This window comes from Panthera onca, chromosome B3 (genome assembly GCF_046562875.1).
Source record: "Panthera onca isolate mPanOnc1 chromosome B3, mPanOnc1 haplotype 2, whole genome shotgun sequence".
In the NCBI taxonomy this organism is placed as follows: Eukaryota; Metazoa; Chordata; class Mammalia; order Carnivora; family Felidae; genus Panthera; species Panthera onca.
In genome coordinates, this window is record NC_138344.1 from 108810192 (window position 1) to 108831847 (window position 21656).

Sequence of the window (21656 nt, forward strand, 5' to 3'; positions counted from 1 at the left end):
CTTACCTCATCCACATTTTCAAAGGCATTGATGATGTCATAAGGTAAACAAGACAACAGATCGATCACAAACCAAGTTTTCAGATAATTCATCCTTATCAGCTTGGGGTCAGAAATGACCTCTCCACCAGGTCCCACAAAAGTCGTGTGAAAATTTAAAACAATGTCAACCAAAAATATAACGTCCACCACACTGTCCAGCACCAGCCAGGCTATGTTGTTCTGCTTCGTTTTGAAGGAAACGTTATAGGGAACCATAATGGCGGTGTAGAAGGTAAGAATTAAAATCACCCAGTCCCAAGTAGTTTTAAAAGCACAATAGTGTAAAATAATGTGTGGTGGCGTCTTTGGCGCTTCTTGCTTATACTGAGGAAGGATATCTGATCCCAGCTGAAGAACCTAAAAGAGAGACAATGTGCATATAAGTGACTTGGACATGTCTGTACAGTTAGTAATGAATTCAAACTCACCAAAACCCAAACCACAGCATAGTTTTCACGACTCCTGGTTTCCAGACTAATCACACCCCATAGTTCTGTCTCCCACTTCTGAGTTGTACCAAAGTTTGTTCAAAGGAAGTTAATCTGCTGTTCCACCTGGCTTTCTCTCCAGGGGCCAAATATTGGTTCACAAACTGGCCCCCAAACACCAAGGGCAAGAAGAAACCAAAGAAAAAGGCAGACCACACCATACTGTTAGGTGGAAGGTTTAATAAGCTAGGGAACATACCTATGAGGCTTGTGGCAGGAAGCCATGAGACTAGTAGATAACTACCACCCACCCACCAGAATCTTAAAAGATTAAAGAGATGCCCTGGTCCAGTTACATATATCATCCAAATGGTCCCCAAAACATCCTACTCTTTCAGCGCTATGTGCTTGAAAATGGTTCCCACAATGGGAACGGTGGGTAGAATGTACATTCGAAGGACAGGAATGAGAAGCCTTCAATTGCCTGGGTTCAGCTCAAGAGTCAACCAGCAGTCACATCCTCTTGATGACTTCCTCCAACACCAACATTGATCCACAGCACTGCTGGAATCCACTTCTGAGACTGCATTCTGTACACTCACTTGCAAGCCTGCCTAAAATCACATCTCTAACTGATTATCCAGCACTTATTTGGGTGACTCACTGTTATCCATTCTTCACACATATTTAGCACCTCAGAGAGCATAACTTCGATTCTGATGGCCTCGCTGAACCCCAGGACCACACTGTTGGCGATCTTGCTGTTGAGTGGGACTCAGCAAGGGCCCTAATGATTGGCATAGTGATATCAGGGTTGTAAATATTTAGCCTACTTTTTCCTTTTCTCCCTTCAACCAGGACTTGAAGAACTGTGTTTTCTGCCCATATGAATGTTCTCTTTCGGGAAAAAGTGCTAAATATTCAGGTTTGCTTCTCTATACCTTTTTGGACAAGTGGAAAATTTTCACTGCAAGGTTATATGAACCTTGACTTACTCTAAGCAGGTCTAATTAAAGAGGCAAAAACAAAAAGCAGATGACAGAGCAAGAGCAGAAGGCTGGGCAGCACTGGGCAAAAGTAACAAACACTGACTTAGCATTGTTTTGCAGAACATGGAACCTGGAAATTGTGAAAAGGAGTTGAAAGAATAGATCTGAGAGCTCTGCTCCATGCCATCAATGAAGCTAAGGCTGAGTGAACCTATATGTAAGGAGTTTATAAATGTGACTTTCATAAATAGTATTTCCAGCAGCTTTGTCATATTATATATCCAATTATTCAGTGTCTCCAGGGCTAATGGGGTCCAGTAGGAGTCAAAGGGTTACCATAAAATCATAAGTGCATCAATATTTGTTTTTTTAACGTTTATTTGAGACAGAGAGAGACAGAGCATGAATGGGGGAGGGCCAGAGAGAGAGGGAGACACAGAATCTGAAGCAGGCTCCAGGCTCTGAGCTGTCAGCACAGAGCCCGACGCGGGGCTGGAACTCACAGAGCAGGAGATCACGACCTGAGCCGAAGTCAGATGCTTAACCGACTGAGCCAACCAGGCGCCCCTAAATGCATCAATATTTGAATGTAAAAATAGATATAAACAAAAATACCTACTAGCATGTAACTCATAAGCCACAAAGCAAAGCAAATATACTAGCACTTCTTGAAACTTGAGAGAGAATTATCCTGAAAAGTTTCTCTCATGCATAGAACTTACATAACTGAAAACTATGTATATAATACCCATCATTAATATTTTGAAACATAAAAAACATCAATTGTATTCTCTTTAGTTGTGTATTAAAATTATTGTTATTATTTGGGGGCTATAAGAACTATTTCTAAAGATTTTTATGTATTTATCCTCATTATCAGTGCCCAGCCATATTTGTCCCATAAGGTCTTAAATTACTTGGCAGCAAATTTTCTTACCAGGAATGAAAGCTTCATTTGGGGATAGAGCTTTATATATATAATCATGGTTTCTCTCTCACTTTACAACCAATGGTCTATCCATTCCAACTTCACTGTGTTAGACATGAAAACTTTCTTCAAAGTCAATGTTAATATTTTACCATCTATATCTACACAGACCATAGACTGAGCACAAAGAAAGTATACTTAGAAAATAAACTCAGTGCCAGGGTGTATTATGACCTTCATGGGCCCTGAGCATTTTTGCTTTCCTGGACCCTTCCTCCAAAAAATATAAAATAAACTAGGAACACCTGGGTGGCTCAGTTGGTTAAGCATCCAACTCTTGATTTCAGGTCAGGTCCTGATCTCACGGTTCATGGGATCAAGTCCTGTGTTGGGCTCTGCACTAACGACATGGAGGCTACTTAGTATTCTCTCTCTCTCTGCCCATCCCTGCTCTCTCTCTCACTCTCCCTCTCTCTCTCAAAATAAACATTTAAAAATAAATAGATAGGTTGGGGCGCCTGGGTGGCGCAGTCGGTTAAGCGTCCGACTTCAGCCAGGTCACGATCTCACGGTCCGTGAGTTCGAGCCCCGCGTCAGGCTCTGGGCCGATGGCTCAGAGCCTAGAGCCTGTTTCCGATTCTGTGTCTCCCTCTCTCTCTGTCCCTCCCCCGTTCATGCTCTGTCTCTCTCTGTCCCACAAATAAATAAAAAAACGTTGAAAAAAAAAAAAATTAAAAATAAATAGATAGATAGATAGATAAAAATTGCATTTTACAACTGCATTGTTGCAAAAAATAAATTAATATTATATATTCAATTTTTTAACCTAAAAGTTTAATTTTTCCTTTTACTGTTAATAGAAATTCAAACATCCCATGGACCCCTAAAAGCACTGTAGCCCCACACACTGTGTTTATAGACAAGCCTGCCCTGCTCAGCACCTCAGCAGAACATGAGATGTCTTCTCTAGAGATGGAATGGGATCACTCCTAAGGTCAGTATCCCTTAAATCTGGTTACAATCTAGAATCATGTGGAGAAATTTTTTAAACTATGGTATACTCTTTCTCAGGCCCATATTTTCAAAACCTTTCTTGGGTGATTATAATGCACAGTCCAAGGTAAAACCCTTGTCTTTTATTTCTTTAGCCATCCAGGACCTAGTTCTTCAGACAGTGACTTGCATATGTAAAAGGATCCAGAAATGCTACAAGAAGACAAGGAGCAGGAGCACGCATGAACAACAAAGGAACACACATGCTTGTGCTTTGATGTCTCTCAGATGCAGAGCACTACTTTGATCTTCACTCTGACGCCGGCGCTTTTATAAAGCAGTGAGTAACAATTCTTCACTTTCATTGCTATTCCACTTGTACTTTCATAAGTGATGAGCCTGAGGTGGAGGGGGTGAAAACACATTTTCCGATGTATTTTTATCCCAATACAGACACATTCTTTCTCTCTGAATATCTGAGAGCATTGACGCTAATAGAATCAGGACCATGGACATGGCATTATTACGGAAGTTTATCTCTCCACCAGTATAAAAGTGAGAAGCTGAAGCCAGTCAGCAGGATATGGGTTCACGTGGACAATAGGTGAACTGCCTACACAGAGACCAGGATCTCTGAAACTGGGAATCGGCTCCAAATGTAGGTGTCCTGATGGAACTGAGATAAAATTTATATTTTTATCTTGGAAATTTATACTTTATCTTGGAAAAAGTGAAAGTCTGAAATTTACCAGCAAATCCATATACTCAGGTTGAACACATTATAAGACTCAGAGTAAAATTTTTGAAATGATATCCCTTTGCTAAATTGATGCTTCTTGTGGGTCAGCCTTTGGATTCAGAGCACATGCAAACAAAATATCTTTCGAGAATCTTGTTATCTCTTCATGTTCTCCGAAATCAAACCTACAACCTGACAGAAAACAATTTTGTGTCTGAGTCAGGTTTGTGAATTAGGGATGGTCAACAAAGAAACTAACAATAATCAAAAGGCAAAGCAAAAAAATAAAAATAAAATAAAATCAGATGGGAAGAAACAGGAATGAAATTTCCTAAAAAATAAAAGTAAAAGAAAATCATGAGCCATTGAGGGGAAGCTTCCCCAGTTGATGCAGAAGAAAAAACCAACGAATGATTCAAGGTGCTAAGGTAAAAAATTTCCTCTCTATGATCCCTTTCTTCTTGTTCTTTCCCAGTGGTATAACAGAGAAAAGAAAAATTCTGAATAAGATATCATTAAGACCAGAAAGGAATCATAGCTATGAAAGTCAGCAGTCACAGAAACAAGCTCTTCCACTCCAGTTTGCTTTGTAAAAGGAAATGGACAATTAAGGCAGAAAAGAAAGTTGTAAAATCAAGTAGTACTTCATAACAAGAATTATTGACAAAGAAAGTTGTATCTAACAGTCTGCTTTAAGTCTTGTGCTAGTTGAGGGGCGCCTGGGTGGCTCAGCTGGTTAACCTTCCAGCTTCAGCTCAGGTCTTGCGGTTCGTGAGTTCAAGCCCTGCGTTGGGCTCTGTGCTGACAGCTTAGAGCCTGGAGCCTGCTTCGGATTCTGTGTCTCCCTCTATCTCTCTCTGCCCCTCCCTTGCTCATGCTCTGTCTCTGTCTCTCTGTCTCTCTCCCAAAAATAAACACTTAAATTTTTTTAAAAGAACATTAAATCCTGTACTAATTGCATATTGTCTTTTAAAATATTGCGATTATCATTATTATTAATATTTAGTTGTAATCATGATCTTACCTTGGCTTTTAAAAATGTGTTTGCACATCAAAGTTTTAGTTTCTCCCCAAGATAACAGTGCCATTTAAAGCAGAAAGCCTTCCAAGTCCCCCAGTTAGCTATGGTCCAAGAAAAACTCCAGAACACTCCAAATTCAAGGAACATACTTTACTTTCTAACCCTCTCCAAGCCAAATTTAATATCTGCAACCAGTTCAGAAAGATACTCTAGAGTGCTTCAACTCACTTTTCTCCAGCAGAGCAAACTGATGAACATATACATTTAATTTTATCTCTCTCTGCTTTGGTAGGCCACCTCAGAACATTTTCTGAGTGCCCACTAACTGCTCTGCAGAGCTTTGGTAGCTTCATTAACTTTTGGCAACACTGGGAAGACAAGTGATGATTATAGAAGACACGTGAACACCAAAGCTTCTACCTGGAGTTCTGTCCTCAATTCCTTTTCTCTCTGGGTCACTATACTTTCTCTGGGCAACATCATCTCATCCTATGGCACCAAGGTCTGCAACTCAGACCCAGAAATCCCTCCAGAGCCAGACCCATAAATTCCTCTGCCTTTGAGGCATCCCCTCTTGGATTTTTCTGTCAGGCACTTCAAACTTAACATGCCCCAAACTGAACTCATAACCATTGCCCCTAAACCTTCTCTTCCTGTTCTTATATTTGCTATTTTATTAGCCAACAGTACTAGTCAACAAATGTGTTGACTCTAATCTTGGCGTGTCTGCATTCTGCCCACTTCTGCTTCTGGTTTCCTTGCTTAAAGCCATGGTCAACCTAACTGATTTACCATTAAGTCTCTTAACTGGTTTCCCTATCCTCCCATTCAACACAGAGCCACTAGGTCAAGCAGGGGGTCTTAATCATTTTTGTACAATGGATCCCTTTTGACAATCTGGTGAAATCTATGGATCCCTTCTCAGAATCATGTTTTTAAATTAATACAAGAAAAACATAGCATCGCAAAGAAAACCGTAGGGACTAATCTCCCTTTGAGAGGTTTCTCTGAAGTACAAATGTGATCATATCTTTTCCCTAACACATGGGACACAAACCACCACTGTTTTACTACACATCACTTTAACTTTCCTTCCCCTGACCTCACCCACACTGAATTCATACTCAAAGTCATCATACTGTCTCACCTCTGTGCCTTTGCACCTGCTGGTCTCCTTGGTAGGAATGACCTGCATCCCTTCTTTACCAATTTCTCATATTTTTCCTTCAAGATTCACTCACCCCAGGTAAGCTTCCCTAGAGCCCCAAGTCTAGGTAATGCTTTTGCATGTGTGTCATCCTACTTGTCACATTCTATTGTCAGGTTTTTTTGCAAGGATCTTCAGTTCCTTGATGGTAGAGCCCATTGCATATTCATCTTTCCATCCTTGATAGAGTACCAAGCACAGAGAAAACCCTCAGGTTATGGATGAAATAAGTGAACTTCCTATCTCACTTACTCGAAGAAAATCTCACCATCTACAGACATCTACAGATATGACGGGATATCATGAACTTGTTTCCCATTTCAAAAATACAAGAGAATAAAAAGATATATTTGAAATTTCTATAAATCTACACAGGAAAAATAATTAGAGGATGAGTACTTATAATAACCACAGATACCTATATTGAATCATTTCAGGGGGAAAAATGTGCTACCACCACCATCTTGGGAAGGAAAGTTAGTCTCCCACTTACTTCAGCTAATCTTGAATGTTTGTGGACCACCTCTGTTTTATTCATTGGCGTGAGCTGCTGCAAAACACTTCGGCTATTTGTCAAAGCCCGTGTCAATCGGGCAAATTTTGTCCAACCTTAAAATAAGGAGAGAAAGTCTCAGTTTTTCACATATAATGAATATGGAATGCAACATTCTTGCTAATATTCAGGGGATCTCAGAAATAGCATAACATACAGAACTAATAAAAAGTATCAATCTAAAGCACTTAATTTCTACATAAACATCACCACATATTTCAAGTGTAGCTATAAAGTAATGACTAATTTTTATGTGTGATCTTTGTGTTTTGCTCATATCTATTACATAGTCCCAGTACCCAAGGTACACCTGTCCACAAAATTCTGTGTTCCCCCTTGCATTATATAGATTTGTTACTGGAAAACAACTGTCCAGCCAGGAATGTATTTCCCAGCACTCCTTGCATCCAGCTCTCCCCATGTTCCCAGTTCTCATCAATGGAATGAAAGCAGAAATGATGTGTGTCACTCTCACACATGCCACAACTTATGAAGCAGGTGAGACTTCTCTACACGTTCTCCCTCCTTCTGCCAGCTGGATACAAGTGACAACAAGCCCCTAGGGAATAGTAAAGCACTGAATCCGTGCACGGAAGGCTGCCATATGCCAAGGATCACCTGCCTTCGACTGTAACGTGAGCAAGAAATATGCTTCTGCTGTGTTAAGCTGCTGGAAGATGGGGGGGGAGGGGTATTTATTATAGCCTAATAAAAAACAATTTTACTGTGCATTTGTGTGTAGATATATACACATAAGAAAATGAAACCCAATTTCAACAAATCTCACATATTATGGTTCATATCACACTTCCATCTTTCTTGTAACAGCAAAATGTTATTTCTCTCTTGTTAATTACAGTGGTATCTAAATATCATTCTTTAAATATCTAGAATCTCTAACATTGTTTTCTGAAAGAGTAGTAATTTTAACTTTGGTGGGGAAGGGGATGTGAATTTAATGAGAAAGAAATTTCTTCCCAACGCCTCAAATTCCCATTATTAAATAATTAATTTCAAGGAAACATCAATGAGACATGAGTAAGTAGAGCAAAACTAACCATACTCTGAGTCTGTCTCTATCCTTTTCTGGATATTCCAAAAGCTCTAATTTATTAAAGATTCCAATAAGACCATTTGATAACTTCTATGATATTGCACTTCACTAGGTTATTTGCCAAATAACTCCTTAAAAAAGGAAAACTTCTGATGGTCTCAAGGAATGATGGTAACAGCAAGGATGAAATTTCAGACAATGTGACAAAAGATGAAGGAAAAAACCCTCAGCAGACACCCGTCAAATGCCTTTCAAATTATACTAGGTAGATGACATCATGTTTTACTACCATTTTTAGGCCAATTCTGACTTCATTTAAGCTTTGTATTTCCCCAACTGTTCAGCTCCCTTTATGGTATCCAATAAGTGGTTTAGAAAAAAAAGTAATCTGGCATCAGTTGATAGAATGTCCTTAATTCTTCACTAATGGACTTTACCCTAGTGACTAGAACAACAACAACAACAACAACAACAACAACAACAACAACAAAAATGTTAGGCTTTGGGGATTGTATGCAACCCTAAGGCTAACCCTGTGCAATGTGCTAAAAGGAGAAGAACAACAACAACAACAACAACAACAACAACAACCATCACCAGATATGCCACCAGCTCTCTAAGAACTTAACATCAATGTAAAAGACCAACATGCAATCTGTATCACCAGTCTAGACTCTTCTTCTCAGCATTAGACCTATCTTGTATCTAATCAGCCATTAGCCACCTTTTACTAAGATGTTCTATAGGCATCTGACACTCAGCACATCCAAAACTGATCTCATCATCGTCTCCCTCCATCTCCAACTCTTCACCTTTCATGTATTCCTGGACTTGGTGAATGGTCCCATGATATTTCCAGTTGTCCAATCAGAAACTTGAAATTTACCATCCTCCTTCACTATTACCTCCACACCCACATATCCAATCACTTTCAAGACTTATAGACTATAACTTATTAATAAATTCACTCAAGTTGAATCTCGTCTCTCCATCCCTATATGTCAGACAATCTTCCACCTGAGTTAGGTTGGCAGTATCTTGAACACGATACTCTCTATCTGCTCTCTGACCATATACTCCCAAGCAACTCTACATTGCTGCCAAAGTGCTTCCCCTTTCCCTATTTCAAACTCTTTAAGATCCCCGGAGGCCTTCAGAATAACATTGCATTTTCTTGGTATATAGGTCATTTAGTTTCTGGCCCCAAAGATCTGCTCTGCATTCATCTCCTTCTACTTCTTTATACATACTCTGTACAACAACTCTACCAAAATTAACAGCAAATTAAAAGAAGAATAAATTCAAAACTAAAATTAAATCTCCTAGGAATTCTCTGTACACCCCATGATATTCATTGTGTCCAGGTTTTCAAGCATTATAATCATTCTGCCTGCCTGAAATGCTTCCCCCCATCCCCTTATGTCTGGCTAACACTGACTGGAACCTCTAGACTCAGTTAAAGCATTATGTCCTTCTGGAACCTTCTTAGATCCACTCATAAGAGAGGTATCCTCCTCTGTGTTTGCACATCATAGGATAAATACCTCACATGGCACTTGCAACACTAATGGCAGTTGTTGATTAACATGTTAGTCACTCCCACTGAACTACTGTTCATCTCTCCATATTCAAGCACTTGATAAGGGCCTGGCATAAAACAGGCCATTAATTAATTAATTGACTTATTTGTAACTTAAAAATCAAATTTAAAATAAGTCCCATTTTGTTTTATCATCAGGGGTTGGGTTTGGTTTTGCTTTGTTCGGTAAAAGTGGCAAGGGTGTCTTCAGATGACATGTTGGCAATAGATACATTACAATATTTCAGGTGATCGTTTTCTTTCTTACTTCAACTTGATATTATAATTGCATTGAATATTTCTAGAAACTTCCAAGGCAATGTTATACTAATTGAAGCTTCATATTTCTAAGACAAGTAATGTTACACATTTAGTACATCTAAGGATTGGATTAACAAAGAAGCCAATTTTTATTCCCAGAATGTAATAAGGTTTATCCAGAAAATATTTTGAAAAAAATTAAAAGAGATATTGAAAGAATAAATTCATTGACACATGGAAGAATACAAATCATCAAATGGCATGCGTTCTCTCATTTCCTACAGCCATGGCTAGGGTTAGGGCTTTCTTATAATTCTCAGTTCTCAACAATTAGCATTTTTCTCAAAACCCTTATACTACCCCTCTCTCCTCACTCTCAACCAATTACCTCGTCAAATGTTATTGAATAAGCAGAGGCCATAAGAAACATGATAGCCTTCAATTTCCTTTCTGTCCCCTCCATCTCTAGACCCACCCACATGGCACTGAATCTTGCCTGCCTCTTTATCATCTCAGAGAAGTAGGTATTTGCTCTTTTCTGATCATACATATGTTCTATTTATGGGCATTTAAGTGGTTTCTAGATTTTTCTCTATCATTAACAACACGACAGCGAATTTCCTATGCCTATCCTTTTGTGCCCTTGGACACATCTGGAATTGCCTATGTTATTAACTAAATTAGTTCATTTGCTCTGTCACCAACTCCCACTATACAGTCAAACTTTGAAAAAATTGAGCAGCCATACTGTCTAGGTCAGAAAAAAGGCACATCAGCAGTTCTAACTTTTTCCAGCGATACATTTACTGGTCTCACCTTTACAGAGACCTAACTGGTACAACTGATTATTCAGCACAGTTCGCTGATGTTACTTAGATGTGGTCGATATGGGGTAATGTGAACAGACAGCTGAATATGAAGAGCCTAAAACTTGTTCTATGAGTTGTTCATGGAATTATGAGAACATTTGTTCTCCTAAAAGCTCAGGATGCCAACTCCTTCTTAATAAAACATTAGTTTAGCTCTATTGGGTTGCAATTAACCTCTTTGTCATGGACTGCCTAATCTTAAAAATAAGAGGAAGTCACAGAGGCAGTTAAATCAATCTTACTAGACTGCAACACAAGATTCTAATCTATAAGAAAAAAGCTTAGGTAAACAATTATACACTTGGCCAAAGAGACTACACGGTATAATTACTCATATTTCATCTGTTGTTTCCTCTCTAAAGAAAACCATTGGCTTCCCACAAGGGGAAGGTTGCTATTTTTGCTGTTAGTTTCATTCTATAGGAATTTTTTGCTTCAATTATTGGCATGAAGATGCCATAACTATTTGGCACAGGATATTTCACACTGTGAGTGTCTTGGCAGTTTTGGAATCTGTTTGAAAATACCGCACAGCTAAATGGGCAGAGATTTTGGTCATCTCTTTTAGAACACATATGGATAATCAACAGAATGGATTTCTTGGCTGTAATTTTTCCCCTTTGCATTATTACAAATGATGAATCAGGTACCATTGACTGATTAGCTGAGCAACAGTTCCAAGACCTCAGTACCAGGAACAAAAGATAACAAAAATGCTTTGCCCCCTTGATTATTATCAGTAAATTTCATTGGTTTAACACAGTACAATACTGTCAGAATCAGAGTGTTCTCAATTGTTGCAGGAAAAAAGGAGAGCAGGGGATTAAGGTGACAAAAATGCAATAGTAAGTTTCCACTAGAAAGGATGAGACAGCATGATGCAATAGAGAGAATATGGGATTGAAAATCAGTCACACTTTGCATGTCAGGATCTTCAACAGTAAAGCAGAGATAGCAATACTAATTTTCAGAATTATAGGTAAGAGCAATAAAGAATATAAAGTTCCTGACATATAATAACTACTCCATCAAAACAGGTTTCCTTCCCTTCAATGGTTTTTACTACCATCCATCATGATGTACATCAAAGTTATCATTGACATCAGTAAGTGCCATTCATTTTAAAGGCAAAAATCAACTAGATTGAAGTTTTGATATCGTGAGATTCATTATGAGGAAGAGGTGCACGTAAATTGCTATCACATTATAGTTACTATCCCAGATACAATTTAGAAACAATTGTATTTATTCAGAATTAGTTTACTCAAGTCTTTCAACTATGTGTCTGGGTTTCTTGGTAAAAATACCAAATCATGTAGGAGATTAATGTTAATCCCAACCTTGGCAAATCTTCAAAGGACTTTCGACATTTCGCATTAAGAAGGTAAAATGCCCTTGCTCTGGGATTAAAAGTTACATTCTGGCCTGTTAATGTATGGACTCACTTGTCTATTCTGCATCTTAAACACTATTTCCTATGTCCTAGGTAGAACTCTACTACCTAAGTACTTCCTCAGAATTTTGCAAACACCCTCCATGTCCTCCCTTGCAACAGCCACAACTCCCTGATCCTTCTCTCTGATTCTTTTCATCTTACTCACCTTATCAAATCCCAACTCTGGATAAATCCAACTCTTCATTACTTCTGCATCTATACACCTCCGACTAAACATAGGTAGAGTAAAATATATAATCATGCTCATAGATGCTGGTGAATTCATGATCACTAGCCCCAAGCAGACCTTCGTGTTCAGCAAACCTGCTGAATTCCCCTTGCCCACTCACTTTTCCACCCTCTTAGATCACCATTTCATGCCTACTCCTCTCTCCCCAAACCTTCAATACCTCATCTCCTGCACCATGCTTACTCTCAGGTGAGAACCATGTTTTTTATATTACTGAGAAAATAAGAGCAATCAGAAGAAAATTTCCAATCTATATTTACTTGTTTGTCTTCCCCTCCCCCATTATCATATGAGGGAAGGAACTATGTACCTTCAGGACACAGGTGCAGAATGGCCTGCACCATTCTGTGTGCTTAATCAACATTTTTGGTTAAGGGGAAAAATTGGTAAAATAGATAAACAAGGGGAACAAAATTTTCCTAGAAGAGTCATGCAAAAGTCTCATGTTAAGTATTTCCGGTGCCCAAGCCCGAATTAAAGTAAATCTACCATCTCCCCGTTTAATGCTCTACACCCAAATCATTTTGATATTATGGTGTTATCACGAAATCTTATCTGCACTTTCTTAAAAGTTCCACACTCCCTTTGACCCTTTTACTCAACTTAAGAATTGGAGAGACATATTTTTCCGCCAAGATTTCCAAACATACTTTCCTATGCTTCTACCTTCATAGAGATAGCAGGATGATTACTTAATGGCATAAATATTTTATTTCTATTGAATTTTTCATATTAATTTTACAGCTCATATGAATAATGGAAAGTAGCTCATATACAGCCTTCATGGTTACATTGTGCATTACTTGTTCAATAATCTGTTATGTATTTGACAGGTATGGACGAGTCTCAAAATAAAAGTCTGTTTAAAATAAGCTCTTCCTCTACAAATTCAGGCCCTGGAAAGAGACAGTCTTCCCTAATGCTTTTCACAGTGGGGTCTGATTTCCCCTCTAAATTCTAATTTACATATCTATCCAGCAAATAGTTCAAAATCAAAAGGTCTAAGTCGTTTGGCATTTATTCAAATACCATTTTTTTTTATAAGAATGCGTGATGCAGTTAAGAGATTCTGCCACAGGAAGAACTCTGCGATTCTGATGTAAGGATACAGAGATGGAAGTAGGTAGATAAACGGAAGGGCATTAATTTGAGAAAAGTCAACTCTCAATATTAGCACCTTTTCCCCAATCTCACTTTGAATGCTGTCAACTTTCAGTTTCTATAAATAGACTAAATATACTGACACCATCAACGTTCAGCAGGCCAAAACTGCAAATGTACCATATTCTCCCTAACTTCAGCTGTGTCATGAAATCACTTTAAAAAAAAGTGAGAGAAAATAATATTCATTGAATATAAACATAAATATAAATATAAATATTATTTAAGGGAAAAGACTGTGACATGAAGGCTTCTTACTCTGTATTATCGTCATTCAGTGCAAAGGCAAGAGAAGTTCATCTGAAGAATATGTTAGGTCACAAATCGTATACCAATTATTTATCTTTTATTTTAAAACATATTACTTTAAGATATAGTCAGCTATTAGCTATAGGTTTTCCATAAATGTTCCTTATTAAGTTGAGGAAGTTCCTCTCTATTCCTACTTTACTAAGAGTTTTTACCATGAATGGGTGCTGGGTTTTGTCATGTTTGTTCTATGTTGAATGATATGATGGTATAATCTTTCTTTTTCAGCCTGTTGAAGCGAAGATTACAGGGATTGATTTTTTTTCATGTCGAACCAGCTTTGCATATGTGGAATAGATCCCACTTGGTTGTCATGTGGGTTCAATTTTTATTGAGGGTTTTTATATCTATATTCATGAGAAATATTGGTCTGTAATGTTCTGTTTTCGCAGTGTCTTTTTCTGGCTCTGGTATGAGGGTAGTGCTGGCCTCACAGAATGAGTTAGGGGAGCTCTCTCTGCTTCCATTTTCTAGAAAAGACTGTAGATTTGCCAAAAACAAAAGATAAAAAACAAAAACATCCTTTGTTTTGTCAGTTTATTAACTATTGATTAAATTTATTTAATAGATATAGAATGATTTAGGTTAGCTGTTTCTCCCAGTGTGAGTTCTGGCAGTTTGTTTTTCAAAGACATGGTCCATTTCCCCTAAAGTATCAATTCAGTGGCTACACAGTTGATCAAAGTATTCTTTTGTAATGCTTTAATGTCCTTCGGATGAGTTGTGATGGCCCTTCTTTAATTTCTGATACTGGTCACCTGCATCTTCTCCCTTTGTTCTCACTTAGCCTGGCTAGAGGTTTATTAACTTTGATGATCTTTTCAAAGAACCAGCTTTGAGTTGTGGTGATTTCCTCTGTTTTCCTATTTTCTACTTCATTGATTTCTGCTCCAAGGTTCCTTATTTCTTGTCTTCAGTTTGCTTTGGTTTAAATTGCTCTTTTTTGTCTCCCCAAGGTGGAAGCTTAGGTTATTAATTTTACGTCTTTCTTCTTTTCTAATATATGCATTTAATGTCACATACATTTCCTTCTAACCACTACTTTTGCTGCATCCCATAAATTTGATAAGTTGTATTTTCATTTTCATTTAGTCAAAATATTTTTCTAGCTTACTTTAAGCCTTCTTCGTTGACCCGTGGGCTATTTACAAATGTATTAATTTTTGGAGATTTCTTAGCTCTCTCTGTTATGGATTTCTGGCTTAATTCCATTGTGGTCTAAGAAACTGCCTTTTTTAAGCTTTCTATTCTTTTAAATTTGTCAAGGTGTGTTTTATGACCAGAATGTGATCTATCCAGTGAATGTTCCATGTAAGCTTGAGAACACATATTCTATCGCTATTGGATGGAGCACCTTCGAATTTTAAAACAAATAAGCATTAAACCTAAATACTATTAGAAGACTATTCTATTTTTAAAAATAATGTTTAAATTTATCCTAAACCTCTTAGACACTGAGTCTCTGAGTAAAAGTAAAGGAATAGGTAGTATGAGTCCAAAAGTGAATATTCAATAGTCCAGAAGATGATTTGATATACACATTTTCAGAAACATTTGCACATAAATTGTCCTATGTTATACTTTAAATGGTTTGCACATTGTAAAATTTTCCTCTTGCAATTTGATACTAACCAGAAACCGACCACGTATAACATAATATATGTGAATCCATATGCAAGGAATAAAACTACAAAATTTTTCTATAATTAGGATTACGGATGGAAAGATTAAATTTCTGTACCAGTTTTTTTTTTTTTTTTTTTGAGAGGTAAGAAAAGGAAGACAATGTTTGCCAAATACAAAGAGGAAGATCTCATTTTTTAGTCTCTGGAGGGATTATTAAAAATAACATTTCATAAAATCTTCTAAGAGTATTTGAAATTCTTCATTTATATGACACCAGTTTTTAATTTAAACATAATTGGAGGGAATAAAATGAGAATATATTACCTAGAAAGGGGGATACATGCACACCACTGACTACTGATTTCTATAGCCATCCCCCTGAATATTATAGTCAGTATGACTATTGTCAGGATGTTTGTATTTTGCCAGCCACTCACTTGATAACAAAATTATTCTTCACATAAGCTAACAGCATCTACCCAAGACCATCTGCAACAGCTGAATGGGTAAAGGGTGAAAAGTAACCTGAAAAAAATCAGCTAATCAATCACTTATTAGTTCAACCAAATTCAATCAACCGATCAACTGTGCTGTAAAAGGACTTCACCTAAACCATCTCACAGGTTGTTAAATTTTGTGTTTCTAAAGCTCATCCTGGTAGAAGTTGTTGAAACTCCCATTATATTGATTCTAAATTAATAATGACCTGTGAAATTTCTTCCTTATATCTTATCTAAATTCCTCTTATTATAATTCAAGTTAACCAATTCTCATTTCAACTTTGGATAGCCGTGCTATTTCCATTCAAATGATATGACTGGATAAAACTGATTTTGGATAATTGCTTGCATGAACGTAAAGCAAAAGAAGTACTAATAGTAAAATTGTGTTTTCCAGTTCAACCAATGTATTTTTCTAAACAATAATAATAATAACAATATAAATAATTGATGGCCTAATTCTTAAGTGTGGCCATCCCTTTGGAAATTACCTTTTGTTGAATCATCCTCTATTGGCTGTTTGAACAATGTAATATCCTTGAAAGTACATAGGAACAATACCACCTTTTCATGTTCATTTCTTATTGGTGCAATTTGCATATAAAACCAAACAGGGGTTCCTGTAAGAGAGAGAAAGGACAATAGAGTGTGACAGATCCACAGCAGTGGTTTGGTCTCCTGCCTTCCCTCTGCCTTCAGCTGCCAACTGCTATGCCAGGAACCAGCACCAAAACAACAATATTTTCATTGCTTTCCAAATCAAGCAACTACCAGTTGCTCAAATATTAATAAACATTTTTCAACCCAAAATACCAGAATTTGAAAGGAGAGCAGAGGGTGTCATTTCACAATGCAGGAGCCCAATGGCAGTCTCACCACTTAAGTAACACCAGCATTCCCTTGAGGTCTGGGTCCCTACACCCCTGCTTCGCTCACCAAATTCCTTTTCATAGTTTCCCCATGCATGACCACTCCTCCATGCTTCTCCTTGTCACTTTGAGAAGTGTTTCCAATTGACTTCAACAGCAATCCCTGATGCTCTGATAAGCAGTCCTCTCGGAGGAACATTTGAAACACTATTCCTATCTCAAGCTTCTCTCATCAGTCAGAGTTATACGATGGCTCTATGCCTTTGACAGCACCCCTACATCAGAGAAAGAGGATGTCAGAAATACTTGATGCCCGTTGTACACAGAGCTCTACCTGAAGCTTGTAAGGCAATCTTAAAAAAAAAAAAAAAAGTGTCCCCAACCCTTGAGATTCTTCAGGTGTCTTTATGAGCCACTGCTTCCTATCTCCTTCACTCAAAGAATGAGGCTTGACTCTGCTGCTATGTTCTTTAAACAGTGGCTCCTGCAACCTCCACGAAGCAAAGAGTTTCAGAGCACTTAAGGCTTAGGATTTGGACAAACCAGGAACTGGCATTAGTTCAAATAATAAATATTTGAAGACACAAGAAATGCCTTCAAAGGAGTAATTATCCATTAAGCGATAAAACACTGAAGGAATGTTCCATCAAAATCAAAGACACAGTTTGCATCATATTCTTTCCAAGCCATCGTGCAGCAAAGCCTCTCCAAATTTCCTATCTTAAAGACATAGAGGCTTTTGTTAGCTTTGGGATTTGGGGAATGAAATATGCAGCTATTAATAGTCTCTACGTGAGAGTTGATAGCCTATTAGTGGCTTGCAATGAAAACCAAATAGGAAAAACCTTCATACCTTTGGCCAAAAAATGTCACATAATAATGTCACCGCAAAGGGGAATTTGTCATCTAGACAAGAAGAGACAGCTTAACTACCGGGTTCAAGAAATCAGAGAATTAGAGGAAATTTTTATGGAATATTCAGTTCGGGTCCTTGCAACCTGGGGCCTATTGAAAAACATGGCCCTTTCCAAAATGATCACCGGGTGACACAGGGATCTCAAAAGCCATCACACCATCTCCCAGACAGGCTTGTTCTTTATTTTCTGCTTCTTATTCTACACTGTGTACCCAACAACTGTGAGTGATGTACGCAGTTTTACAAATCACCAGACACACATGCTCACAGATACATGGCCTATGGCTGTTCCAACACAGTCAACTTGAGACAGCAGGGTTATAAACAGAGAGAAAAGGGCATTAAAAATAAGTCATTTTCCAAGGTCTGTTAAAAATTTGAACAGAAAGAGATGATGTTACATTTCCCATCTTCCTATAAAAACAGCAACTCTTCAAATTTTAGCATAGAGTCAGGGCTGTTTTTAAAATTGCTTTCAGATATGAAGGCAGATTTTTTTCTTTGTCAAGTTGAGCTACAGGGTCAGACTGCCCAAGTAGACAGAAGATTTGCTGAGTGGCTGGTGAAATATCCATATTCTGGTTTTGGGGTTCAAGGGAGCAGGAAGTCTAAGAGGGTGAGACAGAGAGGACAGTTGTAGACGGAAACTCAGGGCAGTGCCTTGGCACTGATTATCTGGAGTAGCCCAGGCTATCACAGGTCTGCCTTGGTGCAGACAGACCCCTTTAAATCATCATCCCAGAGCTACTGTTTTCTTCTCAACAGTAGAAGCAGCCCCCTGCTGATCAGAGCAATGGGCTTTAAAAATAGAGCCTACAAACTGAAATGTCAGTGATGACACATGTTAAATCAGATACCTCAATCCCCTCATTTGCAAAATGCTGTTTAACCTAATTACTTAATGGAAGTATTGGGAAGACTTGGCATTCAGGCATTCCCAAAACATTTATCCACAGACATGTGAATTTTGCTATCTAACATTTTTTAAATTACAAGAACATACTTTTTTCAGTTGATGGTCACAATCCTTCAGGTAACAATTTGCAAGATTTTTTAAAAGTTGCTTTAAGTGTAAGAGAACTCTATTCAAATACATAAATGATATCTATCCTTCATATTAAAGAAAAAAAAACTCAATGAAGATCAAAGAATTTCAAACCATTAAAAGAAAGCAAAATACTACCTTGGAAGGAAACGTTTGGGAATGTAAAATTCAAGTTGTTTCTAACATGATTTAAAGGATATAAGGAAAACAGAATCTCCACAAAGGTATTTTTGAGAAACTCAGAAACTATGAACTTGGCGTTCATGCTTTAAAATCAGGCAAAGATTCGTTTACTCTTCTTAGTGTCAGAGTGAAATGATTTTAGTAATATGGAGTACCCTTGAATTACTTGCTAAACTTGGGGCATATATCTAAGTCATTGAAAGGAAAACAACCCTATATGAAAATGATTGCACGGGGCATATGGGTCTACTACAAATTATCAACACAGATAAGGACCCGGTGAAAAAGACCCAGAAAACACCTCGAGCTTGACTTTTCTCTGGTAGATGACAGAGCAGATCATTCAGAATGGATTGTTTTCTAGGTGACAAGCCAACAGACATTTGGCTATGACTAAAGAGAAATACCTCTCTGGCCTTGATTCTAAAATGAAAGATAAAATGATAAGACATTCCATGGGTAAAACCATTAAAAACCAACATTCCCATTACCAAGCACACTAATCTTAAAGCAATGCCCGTGGTTGTTGTTATCCCTTTGATGACCCATTAATAAAAAGAGAAAACTAAGTTCAATTCTTTTTTTTTTTAATTTTTTTTAACATTTATTTATTTTTGAGACAGAGAGAGACAGAGCATGAACGGGGGAGGGTCAGAGAGAGGGAGACACAGAATCTGAAACAGGCTCCAGGCTCCGAGCTGTCAGCCCAGAGCCCGACGCGGGGCTCGAACTCACGGACCGCGAGATCATGACCTGAGCCGAAGTCAGCCACTTAACCGACTGAGCCACCCAGGCGCCCCCTAAGTTCAATTCTAAATAACTTATAGTGAATAAATGTTTGAGGCAAGATGGAGAGAATGAACTATGCTGCAAACACTCCAACCCACTCTGAACATGGAACAAGTGTTTCCTGTTGAAGCTAAAATGCTTCCCAAACTGGGGAAGGATTTAGTGACCATCAGTTTCCACTAAGGTAACAATTGGTTTTGCTATCATTTATCATTAACACTAAATAAATTGAAGCATTGTATGAAGTGACTATTCACTTAAAAAAAAAAAAAAAGATCAATTTGGGAAAAAGAAATAAAAGTAACCAGACTACTCAAAGAAAACAAATTAGAAAGGAAAGTTGGTGGGGGCGCCTGGGTGGCTCAGTCAGTTAAGCATCTGACTTCAACTCAGGTCATGATCTCGCAGTTTGTGAGTTGAAGGCCCATGTTGGGCTCTGTGCTGACAGCTCAGAGCCTGGAGCCGGCTTTGGATTCTGTGTCTCCTGCTCTCTCTACTTCTCTCTGCTCATTCTCTTTCTCTCTCAAAAATGAATAAACATGAAAGAAAGAAAGAAAAGAAAGAAAAAAAGAAAACTTGGTTGTGGAGTATACTAGTTGGTTGTTGTTTGGCTGGCTTTTCCCTCAAACTCTGAAAGAGTCCAGATCATGGGGTCTCATGTTTATAATATAATTTATTATACAATGCACAATTTCTCAGTCACAAATTCTGTCCCAGAGAAGACCTCACCATAACCAACACAAATTTACCAGCTGGGAATGGCCTATTCTGAAAGTAATGAATACTTTTGTAAGCCTTCCACACAAAAGAGTCAGAGTCTAGCAAAAGGCCATATTGGTAAAGACTGACCTCAAAGAGATATCACACGTCATTGATGCACATGTAGAAAAGTAATCACACATACTGTGATACTAATCACCTTTTCCTTTAACCATAAGAAGAAATGAATGAATTTGTCTGTCATCTTTAGTTGCTGTCATATAACTACAGGATCTTTACCATAAATATTATAAAACATTTTGCCATCTGACACACACACACACACACACACACAAAATCACATTAATGCACCGTATTTTTCTGTTATTCCTCAAAAGGTTGCTTTTCATAGGTAGAATCATTTATTAGTTTTGCTATCTAATTTTATCAGCACCCCCTGCCTTTGCCAAGAAAAGAAACAAAGTTTTATATTCTCCCTACACTACAGCTCAATTACCAGTAACCAAAACATAACGTTCAACAGAGTTGACACATCTTATTGATAATTTAGATACATACTGTTTTTCTTGTACAGAAGAACTTCAAAGCAATTTGACTCGTAGTTGTCAAAAGTCTGCCTCACTTTCTCAATGGTCTTCTTGTCAGTCAATTCTCCATACATAAAACTGGAAAAAACAATCCATTTCAGTTTTGGGGTTTTTTGGGTTTTTTTTGTTTTTGTTTTTGTTTTTTGTTTTTTTGTTTTTTTTGCTTTTCAAATGCTATATAAAATTACATAGCTGTCTTTTTGGGTTAAGTATTCACATTTAGTTACAAAATAAAATGTTGCTCTCACAAGAGGAAATAAATTACTGAAACAATGTTTTAATCATGACTTAAACTTCTTGCTAACAGCTAGGTTTAGAAGTTATTTCAAACGTACAGAGAGAGAGAAAGAGAGTTATCAATTTACATAGTTTCTATAGGCACAAATTTCAGTTACTACAGTTGAGTTAAATAAATCAAACAGCATGGTTCAAATTTCAGTTATCATACTATAATAACTGTAAACATCTGCATAAAATATAAACTTTTCTGCTAGCTCCCCAGCCTACAAATGACTGGTAAATGAAAGATACACATCATAATCAGTAACCAATCCCATTACTTCTTTCCAAGCCCCTCAATATTGGTCATGGTGCATTTGTTATT

At 37.6% G+C, this 21656-nt stretch overlaps 1 protein-coding gene and 1 long non-coding RNA gene across 2 annotated transcripts in view; one reads left to right on the forward strand and one right to left on the reverse strand.

Moving 5' to 3' along the window:
* KCNH5 (potassium voltage-gated channel subfamily H member 5) overlaps positions 1 to 21656 on the reverse strand; it is a 295393-nt gene that overhangs the window by 225880 nt on the left and 47857 nt on the right. Inside the window, exons 3-6 of the mRNA XM_060620001.3 lie at positions 21024 to 21130; positions 16435 to 16563; positions 6840 to 6955; positions 6 to 398 (exon numbers count right to left, since the gene is read on the reverse strand). Coding sequence (XP_060475984.1) covers positions 6 to 398; positions 6840 to 6955; positions 16435 to 16563; positions 21024 to 21130 — 745 coding nt within the window. The remainder of the gene's footprint in view (positions 1 to 5; positions 399 to 6839; positions 6956 to 16434; positions 16564 to 21023; positions 21131 to 21656) is intronic.
* Positions 184 to 7578, forward strand: LOC132669967 (uncharacterized). Its single transcript, XR_009606317.3, has 5 exons — positions 184 to 273; positions 1579 to 1675; positions 3247 to 3380; positions 3535 to 3719; positions 7249 to 7578. It is a non-coding gene; the product is annotated as an uncharacterized LOC132669967 (long non-coding RNA).